The 17,552-nt window shown below is 44.1% G+C and overlaps 1 protein-coding gene across 6 annotated transcripts in view; it reads right to left on the bottom strand.

Moving 5' to 3' along the window:
- The window catches only part of Sema5a (semaphorin 5A), a 438,077-nt gene that overhangs the window by 114,719 nt on the left and 305,806 nt on the right, over positions 1 to 17,552 (bottom strand). For all 6 annotated transcript variants that reach the window (XM_085676576.2, XM_048457013.3, XM_085676579.2 and 3 more), the window contains 3 exons: positions 14,108 to 14,393; positions 10,625 to 10,760; positions 4,671 to 4,875 (listed from right to left, as the gene is read on the bottom strand). In XM_085676576.2, coding sequence (XP_085532702.1) covers positions 4,671 to 4,875; positions 10,625 to 10,760; positions 14,108 to 14,393 — 627 coding nt within the window. The remainder of the gene's footprint in view (positions 1 to 4,670; positions 4,876 to 10,624; positions 10,761 to 14,107; positions 14,394 to 17,552) is intronic.

The raw sequence follows: 17,552 nt of genomic DNA, 5'->3' as shown, positions 1-17,552 counted from the left end.
ATAATTAAAGACAAACATGCTTAGGTGTGAAATGAGGGTGGGAGTGATTCCAACTCCAGAGCCAGCTTCTCAGGCTGTGCAAACAGCACATGACAATTATGTCATGTCAGAGACACTGCAGCGTGGTTCTCTGGGTCACACACACTGACTGTTCTAATGCTGCCTTGTCTGTGTGTACTTCCCATCTAGAATCTGTGTTGTTTCTCATTGTATACCTTCACTCTGGTCATCTTCACCTTTGTTTCTGTTGCCATGGTGTTAGGATATCACCATTTACCTCCTCAGGACAGACCTTCTACTGTTCCCTTCTCTCTGTGAGCTTTTTCCATCTCCTCCCGTATGCATTATCATTCTATCCATGATTTTTCCTCTCTCGCCCTGCCTTGCATATTTAGCGAAGTAAATTTGCAGCCAATGGGCTTTTGATCCTACAGTGGAGGATTCTGTTAAGTTTATTTTCCCATAGCCTGAAGAACTCAGGCTTTCTCTACTAGAGGTCCCGAGCCAGGTCTTTTTTCTAACTTTTTAATAAGTATTTCATTCTAAGATAAAAATCCACAGCTGGAGAAAGCAGGATTACCCTACTAGTACTCAACGCAAGAATGCAATCAGTTCAAACAGCTAGAAGCAGTTAAACCTGTGTGGGCTTCCTCTTCATGCCCATCTACCGCCTGCTTTGAGTTTTCGAAGGGATTTTGCAAGTTCATAATGTTAAAAAGTTTGTAAATGTTTATGTATTTTCTTAATGTTCTGTATTGGAGGCTTTTAAACAAACGTTTGTGAATAATCCATTATTGGAGTATAATTTGCATGTCAGAAAATTGACTCTGATTTTTACACTCTTCTGAGTTGTACAACAGTTTCTACAATCTAAAGTTAACCCATTCTAAAGTAATATGCAATTTAACTTGAGAATAATTTGAATACACCAGAAACGAGGTCAGATAAAAATGAAACTTCCACAGCTGGTCTTAGAAGGAAAGGAGAAATTCTGAGACTGGCAGCATGGCTAAAGGAGGCATGTGGAATAAGAGGATCCCTAGGCCAAGGCAAAGCTAAGAGCCAGGCCCCCACGAGACAAAGGAGACAGGGAGGTCTGCAGACAGCCTTCAAATAGTAGACCAGATGTCATGGTGTCTGCTGTTCTCTAACCAAGGGAGGAGGGAAATTCCAGGGTGCAGTACTCAAGAGGACTTGGAGGTAGTCTTTCTGTAAAAACCCCGAAGTCTGTCCACTTAAGACTCAACCACTTAGAGGGTTCCTGTCCTAAGCATTCTAAAGGAGTAGCCATCCCAAATGTACCCCAGTTCCCACTCAAACAACTTTCAAAGAAGTGACTTACACTAAAATTAAATTGTATTGTGAATAAAAAGTTTAAAATTTTAAAAATACATTGGCATGCTGTAAGAGTTAACTAGCCTACCTAGAGGTTAACGGAACATGTTTGTAACTCATAGAAACTGCAAAGCTAGACTTGAGAAGCTGATCTAACAGGCCTTTAGCTTTCAGCAGAGTGTTCCATGCTCCTGCTTGATGTGCACATGAGGTTTAGAGCAGGACTCTCTACAGGACCTCATCATTCCACTAAAAACCCCTTTTGAGAGGAGTCACTTGATGAGCGAGCAATGAAGACTCACTAAGGATGTATATGGTACCTTCGCCTACCAACAGGACTAGAGATTGCAGGTAGTACAGCTTACTTACACATAAGTACCTGGCATTTAAATAGGCAAGAGATTAAAACAGAAGCAAAACATGAGGTCAGTAGAACAAAAAGGGCATCGCGGTGTGACTCATTTTCTACAAAGGAGTCAACCTGGGGAAAGAGTCAGTAAACAGGGCTCTTTTGAAGCCCACAAGCCTAAGCTAATGCTAACACGCAAAACCCCTCGAGATATTGTGGGTTTGGGCCCAGCCAATTCAATAAGGAAATGCCACAATACAGCAAGTCATAGACACGTGGTTTACCAGTGATTGTCAAAGTTTTTGTCACATTGTAGTCCCCTAAGGGTACACCAGCAGTTGTCTTACAATGCACAAGCTTAATTAAAACCCTTTACACGATGCTGTCGATCATATGAACTGTGAGGGCGAAGTCACATGTAGATGCACGCATTCAAGGCAGGACTGCCTCCGATCATCTATCTGTGCGTGTCAAGTCAAACAGCATTGAGTGAGGTGTATGACATGGGGGTTGCAGAGTGGGGTTGGGGAGCCAAGCCAGGAGGTCATTCAAATTAGACTTCTGCGTGAAAGCTTCTAGAAGGAGCGCCAACTGCTTTTAAAAGCATTTAGAAGTATGTAATAACCAACCGATGCCGGCTACTGTTTCACGTCAGACCTCTAACTTCACTGTGTTGGACTGTTTTCACATGTGTTCAAACATGTGATTTGTAATAAAGATTCTCAGATATACTCCTGTGGGCATAGAGTTCTCTGTGCCATGTGAATTCATAAGCTGAGGGTCTCAACCCTAAAATGATGTATCAGCAAGCAGAGCTTTCCATAATACATTTTCAATCAATCCATAAGGCTCAAACTTTCATAATCCAACTGTTGCCCTTACAAAAAGATGCATTCTAACCTCTGGAAAGCTGAGGCAGGAGTATCAGAAGCTTGAGGTCATTTTAGGCTATGCAGTGAGTTTGCAAGTTGACTGGATATATAAGACTGTTTTTCAAAAAATTCAAATAAAGAGACACAGCCCAGAAATATCTCTCTACTTATAAGTATGACAAGGTCAGGTGATCACATCTGAACCAGGAGAGAGCCGTTCTCTGACATCATTCAGCTGACACTAGACTGTTGGGCCCAGCCTCCAGAAAGAGCCAGCAGCTAAGGGTTCTGACATTTGCCATCCCTCATCAGTGGCGGCCCACTCTAGTCAACAAGGGGAAATGATGGAGGCACTTATCATGATGACTACGAGAAATTCCTTCAAGTCATCTTCAGAGCTCGCTGCTGATCACAGCAAGCTCAAGGAAAGTAAACAGGTCAGAACCGCCTCCTTTGGTGGTAACAGGACAGCAGGATGTGAGCTCGGGCGTGGTCTAGCTCAGTTCCACCCCTAAGCATCCCTTACCACAGGACCAGATGGGGACCTCAGCTCTCTCTAGAAGTCCAAGGAGGACAAAAAAGTTTCTATGCCACAGTAAACTGAACCTTTACAATGAAAAACCAGGAACGCCCTTGGGAAGATCCAGTCCACTTACTCCACACATCTACCATGGGTCAGGCAGCCTTCTGGTTTTTAAAGACAACAAAGCCGTAAAGAGACACAATCCCATAGTGGCAAGGAATTTCTTTTATTCTCTTCAAACAAACAGCAAGAAGAAAGCAGCTCTCCTCCTGACTTCCCATGAGGACTAAATACCTGCTCACCCCCATTCTGCAAACTGCTGCTCCGAGCAGTTATACCACAAGACTTTCTCTTCAGGATCCCTCTGCAACTCCCCAGGTTTCCCCTGATCGGTCTATACCCATCCACATCCCCATCCAATCGTAGCATCTTTCCTTGCATTACTGACCACTCAGCAGGACTGGAAACCAACCCTCCATCTCCCAGTGTTCCCAGTTTCTCTCTATAGTGTGCAGCGTCTAATGCCTCTGGCACGGGGGGACACTGTACAGCCACGAAACAGCTGCCTCCCAGGCATATCCATCACCACATCCCTCTACTGGCACCCACATCATTGGCTCTTTATCACTTTTGTTGGTGATGGATTTTACATACTATTTGGTTTATTACAGACATGTCCCTTTAAGAATGTAAGCCCTTGGAGAGCAGGCTGGTACCCATCTGTTCACTGTGCACCCCCAGGGTGCCAAATGAATTCATTGACAATGGGGAGCAACAAGGCATTGCAATTTTGTGAATACAATAAACTGAGCAATTAAGACACAGTTATAAATTGAGAGACCCTATGAAGGAATGAATGATACAGTATTCTTAACCACATAAAAAGGTAACCACACTTTCTGAGGAAGTGCCAAGTATCCACCACACTATACAAAGAATGGGAGGAATCCGCTTCACAGTGAAATTACTCTGTCTGGGGCTAGGAAGGTGGGGCTGAGTCAGTCCCCAAGGGTGGTCAATGCACCCTGCACTGTCAGAGTCCTGCAGCGAGGGAGAGCATGCGTCCATTCCTCAGTGACTTTGAACTCTGCAGAAGCCTAGTTGTTATATACTGTCTGACAGTGGCTCCATCGTTTAGCCTACAAGGGAAACACTGCTGCACATGCTCCTTTCTTTAGATGTTTCCATGGACCTTTATCAGGAACAGCTTGCTACGAGCACTGCTGTGCACCAATCAGAACTCAGCATGAAGATCTCCGGAAAAATTTCACCCGGCAGTATCTTCTAACAAACCCGTCTCTTGTTTTAACTAGCCAAATGTAGATGGTCATGCCAAGAACCACTGGCGAGCAAGAATAACTAAGAAAGGAGGCATTGTATCTCTAGTTAAAATTCTAATGCAAGACAGAAAGAGTGAAAGTAAGATTTCCAAGAGGAGGTCTGAAGGTTGACAAGAGTAAGCATACATTGTGGCTTTGGCTTGTTGAGACAGAGTACAGACACACGGCCCTGCTTCAAGGTGAGTGTTGGCATTGAAGACAAGGAATGACAAGATGGCAGAAAACCATCTAAAGGAAGGCAGCGCTCCTACCTGTGGCCAGATAGATGATGTGGACGAGTGTGTCCCTGCCCTGCACCACGTCGACGGCCACGTGGGAGAAGCGGCTGTTGTCCTCCATGAAGGAGGGCACAGTGGTCACTGGCTGTACCACCTCATGCATCAGAATGAACTTCTGAGCGTCCTGTAGGTTTCTTTCTGTCAGGTTTACATACAGGCCCTGGTCCATGGTGCCGCACTGTAAGGGAAGACAGGCCATGTTACAAAAGCTGACTGTCCGGATGCCCACAGCTCAAGTGCCTACCAGACAGAGAGGTAGACAGAACAAGCCGGAAACAGAGTAAGCCACAATACATGAGTGAATGTGCAGGTCAGTCAGTCCCTCCAACTCTCTTAGCCTTCTTGACCTGCTCTCCCAGTGTAGATGGATACCTGTTATATTTGGACTCTCTCAATGAATGGTAAAGAGAATATGAGATATTTTAAGATGGAGCGGGCACTGCTGTTGACTCTAATTTGAATAGCAGAGGGTAGAGAATCCCCTCGTGGTCTGTTGAGCCTCTTGGGAGCTGTCTGTCGAATTGTAATATGATAAAATCTGACGGATGAAGGGGAACTGATGTGGAATATGACGCCGGAAAGCACATACAGATGTATGCATTTTCCCGCTATCACAGTGGGCTCATAAGTAACCCTGAACTCCATGGCAATCCTCGGCTATTTCTCTTACTCTGTAGACAACATCAGTCATGCGGGCCCCACAAAGAGTGCAACAAGTCTCAATGTATTAGTGTTTCCTGCTGGAGGAGAGCTTACAGGAAGAGGTCAGAGCCTGAGATTCGCAACACATGGCAGCAAATCGGTAACGGGAAAAGATAGAAGCAGCAAGGAAAGGAGGGTGAGCAAGGGGGAGACGAGGGAAAATGGAGGAAGAGGAAAGGAGGAAGAGTCTTCAGGAAGTAAAAATACCATAAAGATGATCTGGTAGACACACGGGAAAGGCAGGGCAGAAAGGGGTGGGAATCAGTCTCAGAGTTGGGCTGGAAGGAGGCTGAAGGTTCTTACAAACAACAGTAGGGGGCAAGGACAAGGTGATGGGCAGGTGGGAAAGACAGCAGAGCATTCTCAGCATCCAGTTCAGGATCAGAAAACTGCCAGGGCCCTTCTCGGTTCCTTTGTAAACCTTACGGCCTGGTACAGGAGGAAGGAGACTCCTCAGCAGCACTCCACATAAGCAGGGTTGCTGGGGTCCACACGGCCCAAAACTACCATTTATAACACGTCATTCCCTATACTTGGTTTTTTATAACAGGTTAGAGGTTCAGAGTATAAGATGGAAATTGTTTTTTTTTTAAAGTAAATTATATTTTTGTAGCATTTGATAAAATACCCTATATGCCATAAAATGATAGGCCGATTGCGGGGCCGGAGAAACCCGGCGTTAAATGCACTCCGCACAACTAGCCCAGTGATTAATTTAATGCTGCATTCTTGTTAGGAGCACCTGGGCATCATGTAAAGGGTGTATTCAGGGTAAAGGAGGGCCTGCAGCAGATGACCTGTGGCCCCAAGAGAGGCCTGGCCTCTCAGCTTGGCTCCTTAAATGCTAAATGGTTAGAACACACAAGCTCTGCTCTTGTCTCCTGTCTCCTGGCTGACGTACAAAGTAAAGCAACGTGAGGAAAGCATTTATAAATTAAGTCCCTGTAAATGCCAGGAAGAAGACAACATTCCGGAGAGCGCAGAAGCTGCCCACCAGATTGTAAATGCATTTGTCTAAACGCAGGCAGGATGTTCATGGTCCGTGGAGCTTTGGTGTCCAAGGGGAAATAAGTGGATGAATAATGGGACAGATAAATGAACAAGTAATTCTGCATACAGTTGTTTTGGGGTCAGTGAAGACTGTACCAATAGATTTTTATATAAATAGTATTTAATAATAACACTCTAAGCATGGACACATCGTCTATCAGGAATGTGAGGTTTTTTTTTTAAGATTAACTATTACCTTTAATTTCTCTCTCTCTCTCTCTCTCTCTCTCTCTCTCTCTGTGTGTGTGTGTGTGTGTGTGTGTGTGTGTGTGTGTGTGTGTGTGTGTAGGTGCCCAGAGAGGCCAGAGATAATCAGATCTCTCTGGAGCTGAATTTACAGATGGGTATATTTCTTGATATAGGTTCTAGGAATTGAACTTGGGTCCTCTGGAAAGGCTGTGTGTGCTTAACAGCTGAGCCACTTCTCCATGCCCCTAGGAACAGTTTTGAAAAGTAAGAAAGATCAACAACTGGATGTGGTTCAAGACCTTTAAAGGTGAATGCTAGCTCTAAAGGCCATTCTGTGTGTGGTGGTCATTGTACTGACATCAAAGGCAATACTGAAGGGTGGGTGGCAGCAATGACCTACCCGCTGGCTTCAATTGCAAAAAGCTACTGTTTATATTCACTTGCTGTCTTCAAATGGATGGCATGCTGAAAACCTAGAGGTATTCTTTTAAGGCAGTGACCTCCTACTACCCTGGAGGAGGAGATATCGCGAACCCGGGGCTGTTAGAGTGCTAGGATAGACCACATTTCTTCCTTGAGGCCATGTTTTCTGTATGTTGTCTGCCTGTCTTATCAAGAACTGTATTTGAAGTGTTTTCTACCATTCTTTGCTCTTGCTATCCTATAACGAATATCTCACCCAAGGATTCTGTTTCCAATATTTTGAAAACTATTCAAATTTACTGGATATATTTCTTGCTGTATAGCAGCTCACTAAGCTCTCCAAGGGCTATAAATTCTCTAGCTGAACCTTATATAGACACTGGTCTCCCCTAGACACCGTTAGGTAATGTGCTACTCCGGGGGACCCCACACAAGAAGAAATCACAAGAATGGAAAAAAGCATACCTATGTTCAATATCTGTCAAATAATTCTATTACATTACATTAATTGCTGGAAGACAATAAATGCTTGTGTGTTCTCTGTCTCAGGCACAGCACATCTCTCCTCGTTCCAGCACACTTATGCTTGATGGTCAAGCTTTAAATGGGCTAACTTCATCTTTGACAAGGTGTCTCTGTCCACTGGCTCCCCTGCTCCTTCACACCTCGCTGTCAAGAGAAGTGTGTGTTCACAGACTCTCCGGATGAAGCTAAACCTCAGCCTGCATTCCCCAAGCCGTCTTCTTGTCTGACTGCTCCTGCACTCCTGTGTTTCCATTTTGGCTGCATTGTTTCTGATTGTTGGTAATAAAACTTGGGAAAGTTCTGGAGCCTGTCACCAAGTGGTTCTGAAGCTCTGTCTGACAGTGTTTTAAGTGGCTGATGATCTTATGGGGGTCAAGATCTCCTACCTCTACCAGGGCAGACAAATACCACCGAGGGTGTTGGGACTGGGACTGATTAAGGGTGGCGAAGTAGTTTCTGTTGTTTCGTGGGTTTTAATTGAGATTTCAAAGTGTGATGTATTTCTCTTCCTAGATCATTTTTTTCCTGAACCAGTTACCCCAGTTAATCATTTTCTCTCCTAATGTGTATTTACTACATAAATTCTAACTGGCTAGAAGAAAACCAAAATAATAACAACAATAATGTTAACAATAATAACTAGAAATACCACCATTGGTTATTGTCAATGTTGCAACACTTATATATGTCTAATGGGGGGATCTTTGCTACAAAATAAGTTCCCACTCTCTGAAAGTCTAGATGAGAGCTAGAACATCAGTCAGGTTCCTATGACAATGAGACTACTACACACAATCTATAAATAGAAACCTATCTGTAGTAAGAGATGGACACACACACACAAACACACACATACACACAAACATATGTATGATATATATATATATATATATATATATATATATATATATATATGTATCACCACCACTACCATAATCTACAACTTTAGTGTCCTAAAAGTTTCAAATCTAGGCTCAGAGGATGATGTCAGTTGAGCCAGCTTCTTGCCTGGCGTGTGAACTACCTCTGCCCATGCCCCCTTCACAGTTCTGCTGGGATCTAATTCTACTAATAGATGAAAGCAAATGTGTTGATGTGATCCTGGTATTGTAAAAGTAGGACACGAGGGCACTTACTAGCTATGTGCTATGGATATATCTGGATGCGTGGGCTAAATCTACAGATTGCCTTAGTAGTGTAAAGAATTGTGAAGCTGCTGAGTCACTCAGTTTATTTTGAAGAGCTGCAGTCCGAGGGATAATGCAATGGCAGGCTCTATAAATGTAAGTGTCTTGTTTTTTTTTTTTTCTAACCTCAGGACTTAAACACTTTTTAAAAAGTGATAATATATTTTCTTCTTTATATCAAAAAGAAAAAAACACCAGTTAAAATATACAATTACTCAATGTGTAGGACACAGAAGACTCCAGACAGACGGTCCCCATGGGCCCTTTCAATCGAATGCTTTGGGCAGTAATCAAGCATATGGATGGGTACTTCCAAGTTTATTTGCATCCCTCCCTCCCCTTTCTGTCAAGGAAGGCATGAGAAGATGCTAACAGTTTGATAAACACTTTGTTATCTTATTCTTAATCCCATACTGTCAAAAACCTTAAAAATATTGAACAAATAAAGAAAAGCTCAATTGTAATTGACTGATGTTCACCCAAAATCTAAGTGTAAAAATCCGAACTTTTTCTTAAGCCTGCTTTCTTGGTAGTCCCTGCTTCTATAATTTGGGATGATAAACCAACCAAAATTGGAAGAACTCCGTGGTTGGGAGGACTCAGTTCTGTCACTGATCAATGGTTGCGGTTAACAAGCACTTAGTTGAATGGGATTGGGATTTTGCCTCTGTTGGTAGAGGTAGGAGCTGAGCTTGATCTCCAACCAGATGTGGCCGTGGCTGTTTTACTTGAGACTCGGGACATAGAGCAGTATCACGCATGTGGCACTGATGACACATGTAAAGCTACACACCTGACACATCAGGCATCGTATCAGGAACTTGGTGATGGTAAATATTTTTGCTGAGTTGACAGCTACAGGCCTACTTGTAGAACAGCTACAAGGGAATGCTGTTCCTGTGTGTGCTGCACCCAAATTCGTATGAAGATTCTATCTCTCAGCATGGTAGTAGCTGAAGACAGGGCCTCTAGGAAGCATTCAGTGCCATAGGAGTCACGCACTGCCCAGTGGGATGGAGGAAAAAATACCAGCTACAAGCGATGTTTCTGACTTCTAAGGGAGGACCCAAGGGAAAGCTGGTCCTCTTCAATACCTCAGCAGAAAACAATCCTGTTGTCATATTGATCTTCAAAGTGTAGGGTACTACGATGAAATAAAGTGTCCCCCACCCCCAATACCATCTAAACTGTGGCATTTTGTTACAGCTTCCCAAGCAGATGAATAGACTTGCTGTCAGGACAAACAAAATAAATAGCCATCATCTTCCCGTCTCTGCCTTTTCTGCACATAGAAGGTGGGGTGATTGACACGGGACATCGCAGCTTGACCATTCTAATTGGGTGACCGAAGATGAATCAACAGTAGCCAGGCTTCTTTTCTCAGCAGCCACAGCCACAGTCCACCCTTCCCAACAGGACGCCTCACCATACTTGCCAATTAGAGCTCTAATTATGTCTGTCAAGACCCATTGCTCCGTACCCTGGGCCCTATTCTTTGGGACATCATTCATTAGCGACCAGAGATTTGGGGGACACAGTACATAATTATTAACAGTAATTGAAGCCTGGATTCCTAGCCCATTGCAGAAGACTGGCCTTTTTCAGTTAACCATCAGTCATCACAGCTCACAAAAGGCGCCCTTGCCTTGTCTAGGCGCCATAGCCCACAAAAGGCTGTGTTCTATTGACATTAGCTAAGCCTAGGGAGGGAGGTGCTGTCCCCCAGGGGCCAGGAGACTGCAGCTGCACGGTGCATGCAGTCAAGGTTTAATTGCTCGGGCTCGCTAGGCTATGTTGGGTTTCTGCTCCCTTCCTGGAGTATACTCGTGATGCCCTCTTCTCTGAGATTACCTGAAAGTTGGGGTTGGGGTTGGGATAAGGCAGCCAGGCCGAGCGAGAGTTCTCCTGGTACTTGAAAGGTCCATTGAAGGCCTGCGAGATGGCGCTCAGGTTGAAGACACACACGGCAGAGGCAGCGATGCTGTTCCTGGAGAGTGAGAAAGGAGAAGGAACAGGCTGGTCAGAGCCCACCCGTGACAGCTGGCCTCCACTGATCTCAGGGATGGCATTCCCCTGTAGCTGTTCCAAGTTCAAGACTTTTCTATAACAAGAAGATGGAGTCAGGGTAATGCCTGGGTCTGCCTTGTGCTTTTTTTTATGTGGAAGCAAACATTCAGAGGATGATATGAGGGGAAGGAACAGATATGACCCTGTCGGCTGGGGACCAAATCCACTCAACTACAACAGGAGCAACAAGGGATTTTGAAAAGTTTCCCGAATTTTAAATTCCTGTGTGTGGGGGGGGAGGGGGGGGAGAGTATTGACTTCCAGTGGGCAGGGACAGCCGTTCTTCTTGCATGGCTTCCTCTTTCACCTATTTATCCTGTGACTTAGGTGGCAGCTCGTCAAACTTTTCTTCCTATCAAATCTACAGATATCTGTGTTTGTCATTCTTTAAAAAATAATAAACTGAATGCGTTTCGCAAGGAATGACTGTCAGATTCATCTGATTTATTATTAAGAAGGGCTTGTAAATCTAAAGGGTCAGCAAGGAAAAAAATTAAAAGAGCACCGACATGACATTTTGAAGCCTTAATTTAGAATTCAGGTTCTACAAGAGAGCTGTGGGCAGAAGGCTCTGGAAGGTCAGTGCCCTTTGACTAACACGGGGGTGGCAAATGCTTCTTTCTCAAATCTGCATTCCAAGCTGAACTATGGGTCTCAAAGGGAAATGTAGAGTAAATGAGGGGCATGGACATATTTTCCATGTTAATGCTCTGAGCCAATATTTTGTCAGAATTAAGTCAGTATTTTCCTTACATCATAGAGAAAAATCACAGAACCTCCAGAACCTCACATCCCACTTGTGCTTAGTTAACTGACAAATAATGAAGAGGGGAAGGAAACCACTCCACAGACTTCCCTAATTCCAGCAGGTTTTAAATCTTCAGAGTAAAAGACATGTCCATGTATGAAAAAAGAAGCCTGCCCAGTGAGGTCCTGACACCCGGCCACGGGTGGGGAGCAGCATCTTGGCTGCTTTGCAGCAAAGATCTGGATTTCAGCTTTTGAGGGAGTTCTGTGAGAAGCATATGGCACTAAGGAACACCTCCTAAAAGACGAATGTTTTTCTGGGAGTCCAGCACAGAGAAGCGTCCCATGTGGGGCCCAGATGCTTCACTGCAGGAGATGAAACAGAAGTGGGTGCTTAGTGTGGATTGATTCTTTCTGAGGCTTTTCTCCTTCTGCTCATTGGCTTGGGGAGAGTAGAACTTGAAAGTCTCCCAAGTTCCTGTCTGTCTGGAGAGAAGCTGACGCTGGGTGGCTTCTGACATAGAGAACGCTTGCGACCCTGAAGGGCAGTTGAGGCACCTTCCTGTCTTTGTAAACGGGCTCCCCTTAGAGTGGCTCAAACACAGGACTTAGAGAACTTTGGAAATGGGAGCTCTCGCTGCTGTTGTTTCTATGGCCCAGAGCCATAGAATGGACGGCTAAGCGAGCCAAGCTCCCCTTGTGTATGAGATTGATGTCAGCGAGGACCCTGACATTCATCTTGTGCAGCCAGCACCAGTCCTTAAACAAGGTTTTGAGAAGCAAATCAACTTTAGAACCCATAAATTGATTTTTTATGAAAAAGAAAATCTTCAAGTAGTGAAAACGACCTCTGGGGCTGCAAAGCAGATCTCCAACAGGCATGGTCACCGTGAAGGGGTGGTAGCGAGCCATCTATACTACATAGTTTCCTAACTTCATTCTGAACAAAGACCGTGCCGTGTAGGTTTAAATCCAGTGAGCATGAAGGCTCACTAGTGGTGGTGAGAGCAGACAAAGAGGAAGCAGGAGGCTGTGGTGTAAGGGACTCTTCGGGAATGCCATTTGTAGGCAGGTTTCTGATACAAAGTGATGGAAGCAAAGGAGAGACTAGAGAGATGGCTTGGTGGATAAAGCACTTACTGCCCAAGTATGAGGCCTGGAGACTAGAACCCTGGAACCCATGGAAAGCTAGGCAGCCATGATGGCCACCTCTAATTCTAGCAATTGGAAGGCAGAGACTGGGATCACTGTGACAGACTGGCTAGCTGGAATGCCCAGGATTAGCGAGTTCTAAGTTCAGTGTGAGACCCTGCAGGAACAAATAGAGGAGAGCAATGGAAGAAGATATCCAACATCAACTTCGGACCCAAACCTCATGCACCTACACTGGAACACATGTGTACCCAGACATTGTGAATATATATATGCATGGACATATATACACTTTTCACAACACATATACATACACACAAATGTTAAAGAAAAAAATACAGAGACAGTGGGAAAAACCAGACAGGGAAACTCATTGACTAGCTTGGGCAGAAATAAGATTTCCCAGGATGCAAGTCAGCTATCAACAGCGAACTGGGAGTAACATCAGAGAAGTGGGTCAACATTCCACTTATGAGGAATCTTTCTGCGCATCTACTTTGAATCCTTTCCTTTGGAAAGGGTTACTTGACCTTTGTCTCAGTTGCTGGATCTCCAGTCTGGCGCTGAAGCTGAAACCTGAACTGCACCTCACTGCTAATAGAGGAGCACATCCCAGAGTTCTCCATGGTCCCTAGTTCCCAGACAGGCAGGGCAGGGTCTTGTGAGGTCTTCTCACAGCAGAACAGCTAAGGAGGAGAAAGTCAACGCAGGGGCATGAGACACTCTACCTAGGAAAGACTGACTGAATGAGAGAGAACTCTGGAAATTTCCTAAGCTTTCTGAAATCAAATCATGTCTGTTGTTGCGGTTAGGAGAATCTTTCCAAGAGAAACACAAGGTGCTATGAGGGTTTGGAAAAGCAGCTGCATTTCAAGCAATGCAGAGGCCCAGGCAAGAATGACGCGACTGCAAAGCTCAGACTTTCAGACAATGCTGTGTTTATTATGCAAAAACGCAGGACTTTTGTACAGAAAAAACCAAAAATCTTATCTGATATGTACCTGCTCTTCACAAGGTGTTTAGAACACACAATGAGGAAGGAGCAATTCACAATACAATAATTTGATACTACTTTTTCCTGAGGACAAGTAAAAAAATATTTTGAATTAGCTTTCTTGAAGCAAGTCCCGCAAAGCATGCATCTTTACCTAACATTTAATCCATGCTGAAAAGACTCTTTTTGTCGTTCTTTGGCTCTTAGCCCGGGAAAATAAGAAAAACTTTCTCTAAGGCAACTTTAAACTCTCAGAGGTCAAAGAACAAAAGGCTCATTCAGGAAAAGAGGAAGAGAAGAGAAGAGAAAAGAAGAGAGAGAGAGAGAGAGAGAGAGAGAGAGCGAGAGAGAGCCCTTCAACTACAGCTACGTACACGTTGGTGGTGAAGATGCCATAGATCAGGTCCAGCTCTGGCAGGAAGAAGGTGCCCTGCAGCTCACTGTAGTAGAATGGCACCTCCCCGGGCCGGGAACAGTTGAGGCGAGCCTTCATGAAGGTGGTCCAGGTGTCCTCCAGGAGGAACCGCCCCCCAATATCATTCTTGCAGACCCGCGCAGCCCGGGAGAACACGGTCTTCCCACAGTCATGCTCCACGGCATTTTCTCGGAAGAAGAAGTAGGTGAAGTTGCCAATGTCGTAGGAAGACACAAAGTTTGGTTCTGGAAATGAGAGGAGAGAAGAAAACATTAATAACATTAGTTGCCTTTTCTTTCTTGAAAAGTCTTATCTGATATTGTTTTCTTCAAAGGAAAGATGGCTCTGTTTGACAGAAACTAATCCTTACAAGAAATAAGAGGGAAACGAGAGACTCCGCAAGCAGTTCACTGATAAATGCTACAAGGAAGTGCATGGTTGTGTGTGGTTGTGTCATAATAAAAGATCAACAGTGTGACTCTATCCTCAATCATCCTGCTAAATCTACACTCAAGTCCACAAGGCAACAGAACCATGAAAAGCTCACGCATTTGGGAATATATGTATGCATAAATGCACAGATGCAGGCAACAACATGAATGACAAAAGAGGCCATGGATTTGAAAGAGAGCAAGGAGGGGTAAAGCAGAGAGTTTGCTGGAAGGAAGGGGGGGGATGGTCCAATTGTATGATGATCTCAAAGAAACGAAACAAAACATTTGAAAAACGAAACAAAATAAGTGAGAGCAGAGGCTCACAGATCCGTAAGTGCTCCAGTGTTTGACAATGCTATGCTTCAGAAACAGGAAGCTCTCTTCTGAGGAAGGACTGAATGCACTGGGGAATAGCGGGCTCTAATACTGTATAAAAATGAAATTCATGCACACTTGCATGCTACTGGACATAACTGATATGCTTTCACCAAGGTCCTAAAAATAATACCTTTAATGGCAAAAACTGAATCAAAAACTCATACTGCAAGGTTGATACCCTGAATTAGCTTTCGCATCCGCTGTTACTATGGTGACCCTGCAACTGTGACAATCAAGCCTTGTTTTCTGATTTCTAGGTCACCAAGGGAATCGACAGACAGGAAATGAGTGTTGAAACAGAGTCTGGGAGCGCTATGGTCTCACAATCAGCTGAAATATAGGATATGCTAAAACGAAGGTGAAGCCTTTATTTAACCGTCAAGTTTATTGGGACTTGGGGGATTAGAGTTGTATGCAAAGTGTTTAAAGTATCATTGTCTTAATTTGAAGCTGAGCCGAATGACGGAGCTGTTAGGTTTTCACACACTTACATGCCCTAGTTTTTTGTTTTGTTTTGTTTTGTTTTTGAAAAACTCCAGTAACCAGTTCCACCTCTCATTCCTTCATTTAGTTTTCAAGACAATTTAATCCATCTACCATCTAGTACACATCAGAATTTTATGGTTTAATTAGGATAACTATGGCAATAGCCATCGATGTTCAGAATTACTAGAAAGACACAACAGCTATATAGACAAGGACTCCCTTTCCTGGCCAGTTGCTTTGTGGGGGGCAATTCACCTGGCCTTCTGCTTGACGATGTCTGATTGATTGCTTCTGTTTGCCTTCTATTGACAGGATGGCTGAGAACAGTCCTGCCAGCAAGATAAACCCTTGATGTTAATAGGACACAAAACAGCTCATCTAGGAGCTGGGACAGTCAGGACATAACATCAGTGCTGACCCTACTTTTAGCATGTGCAGCAAAGCTGTCACCAATTTCCAATCATCTCTTTCTCTCATCAAAAAAGTCTTAATATGACTACATTTTTGAAATAAATAAACATAACAACATATCTATTCTGCTTTTCTCTTTAGCTCTTTCTAGTGCTCTTATGCAAATTATGTAAAGCAAAGGATGCATAGAAAATCTTGACAAGAAATGATTTTAATTTCTATGCCACCATGTATTTGTTTTCTAGGTCACTGTTGCTTTCTAACCTGAAAGAGATACATGAGAAATACACAAGCTGAACTGCACGGAAGCACATGGCATGCATGAGGGATGTGTGCACAGTTAGTGCACAGTTAGGATCCTGGAGAGACACTCACAAAGTCAGGCGTCTACACACGGCACAAAAAAAAAGAGTGAGGGATTTTTAAGTGATCGCAGCTAAGAATTTCGAGTAGAGAATTATTGCAGAAACAGACACCCAAATGAAAGAGAGGGACCAATGACAAAGCTATAGTAAGTGTTTCCAGAGTCACCTGTATGTGGACGTTCACAGAAAAGGCTTTCAATTCATTTCAGAGTGTATCCTGTACACAGGTTCAAATGGCCAGGTTAGAACCTGAGAGCTATACCCAAAACAAGCAAAATCGCCCACCGCTGCCGCCATCACCTTGACAATGAGAATCACCACCACCTCTGTCACTACTTCCTTGACTACCACCACCTCTACCACTACCACGATTGCTGCTGCTGCCACCACTACCACCACCACCATCAATAACAACAGTAAAGCTGTGTGAGCTGGAGGAGATATGGATGGAGACACTACAGTCTAGTAGTTAAAAGTGCGCTCTGCTCTTCCAGAGGATCCAAGATAGACTGCCAGGAGACACACCAGGAAGCTCACAACTACGTGGAAGTCCAGGGGACTCATTACCCTCTTCTGGACCCAATTACCAATACGCTCATATGTGTACATCCACACACAGTTTTACATAGTTAAAAATAAAATGAACATTAACCAATGAACTTGACAAAAATGCAGACAGCCCCGGAGCAGGTGTTCTGCCTGTGGCTAATGTTAAGGGTACTCAACCCGAAAGAGTGAGGTAGAATTCACCAAGATTTATCAAATCCCCTCACAGAGCGTCTTCTGCCATTAATATGTGTTGAGTGTGTGAAAACGCGTGCTATATAGCTCTAGTACATTAGAACTATTGAGTAGGAGACCAATCACAAAGTCTTCCCTTTGAGTTTCTAATAAGAAGAGCTGCACTCTGAGGAACTAGTCCTTGAGCTGTCTCTGTGCCACTGGACCCACAAGGACTTTACACCACAGAGATGGCTGATGTGTTAAGATGCTGCTTCATAGTGAAGGACGCTAAAACGTTTAACAGCTCAGCCAAGATCACAAAGCAGCATCGGGGCTTGGGAGAGAACTGAGGAAGCCCAGAATGGCAAACCTTAGAGCCTGCACGCTCATTGTGAAAAAGAAACACTGGGAAAAAACAAAACATATGACTCTTTCATTTCTTCAAAACTGGATCGGGGCAGAGAAGATAGCTCAGTGGGTAAGAACACTTGCTATACAAGGGAGAAGACCTCAGTTCAAATCCTAAGCACTCAGGAAGCAGCCAGATACGGCTGTGTGTGCATTTGAGAGAAGGGGCAAGTGGGTCCCAGGAGCTCACTGGCCAGCC

This window comes from Myodes glareolus, chromosome 15 (genome assembly GCF_982192425.1).
Source record: "Myodes glareolus chromosome 15, mMyoGla1.1, whole genome shotgun sequence".
In the NCBI taxonomy this organism is placed as follows: Eukaryota; Metazoa; Chordata; class Mammalia; order Rodentia; family Cricetidae; genus Myodes; species Myodes glareolus.
This window is presented reverse-complemented; position numbering and strand designations above follow the sequence as displayed.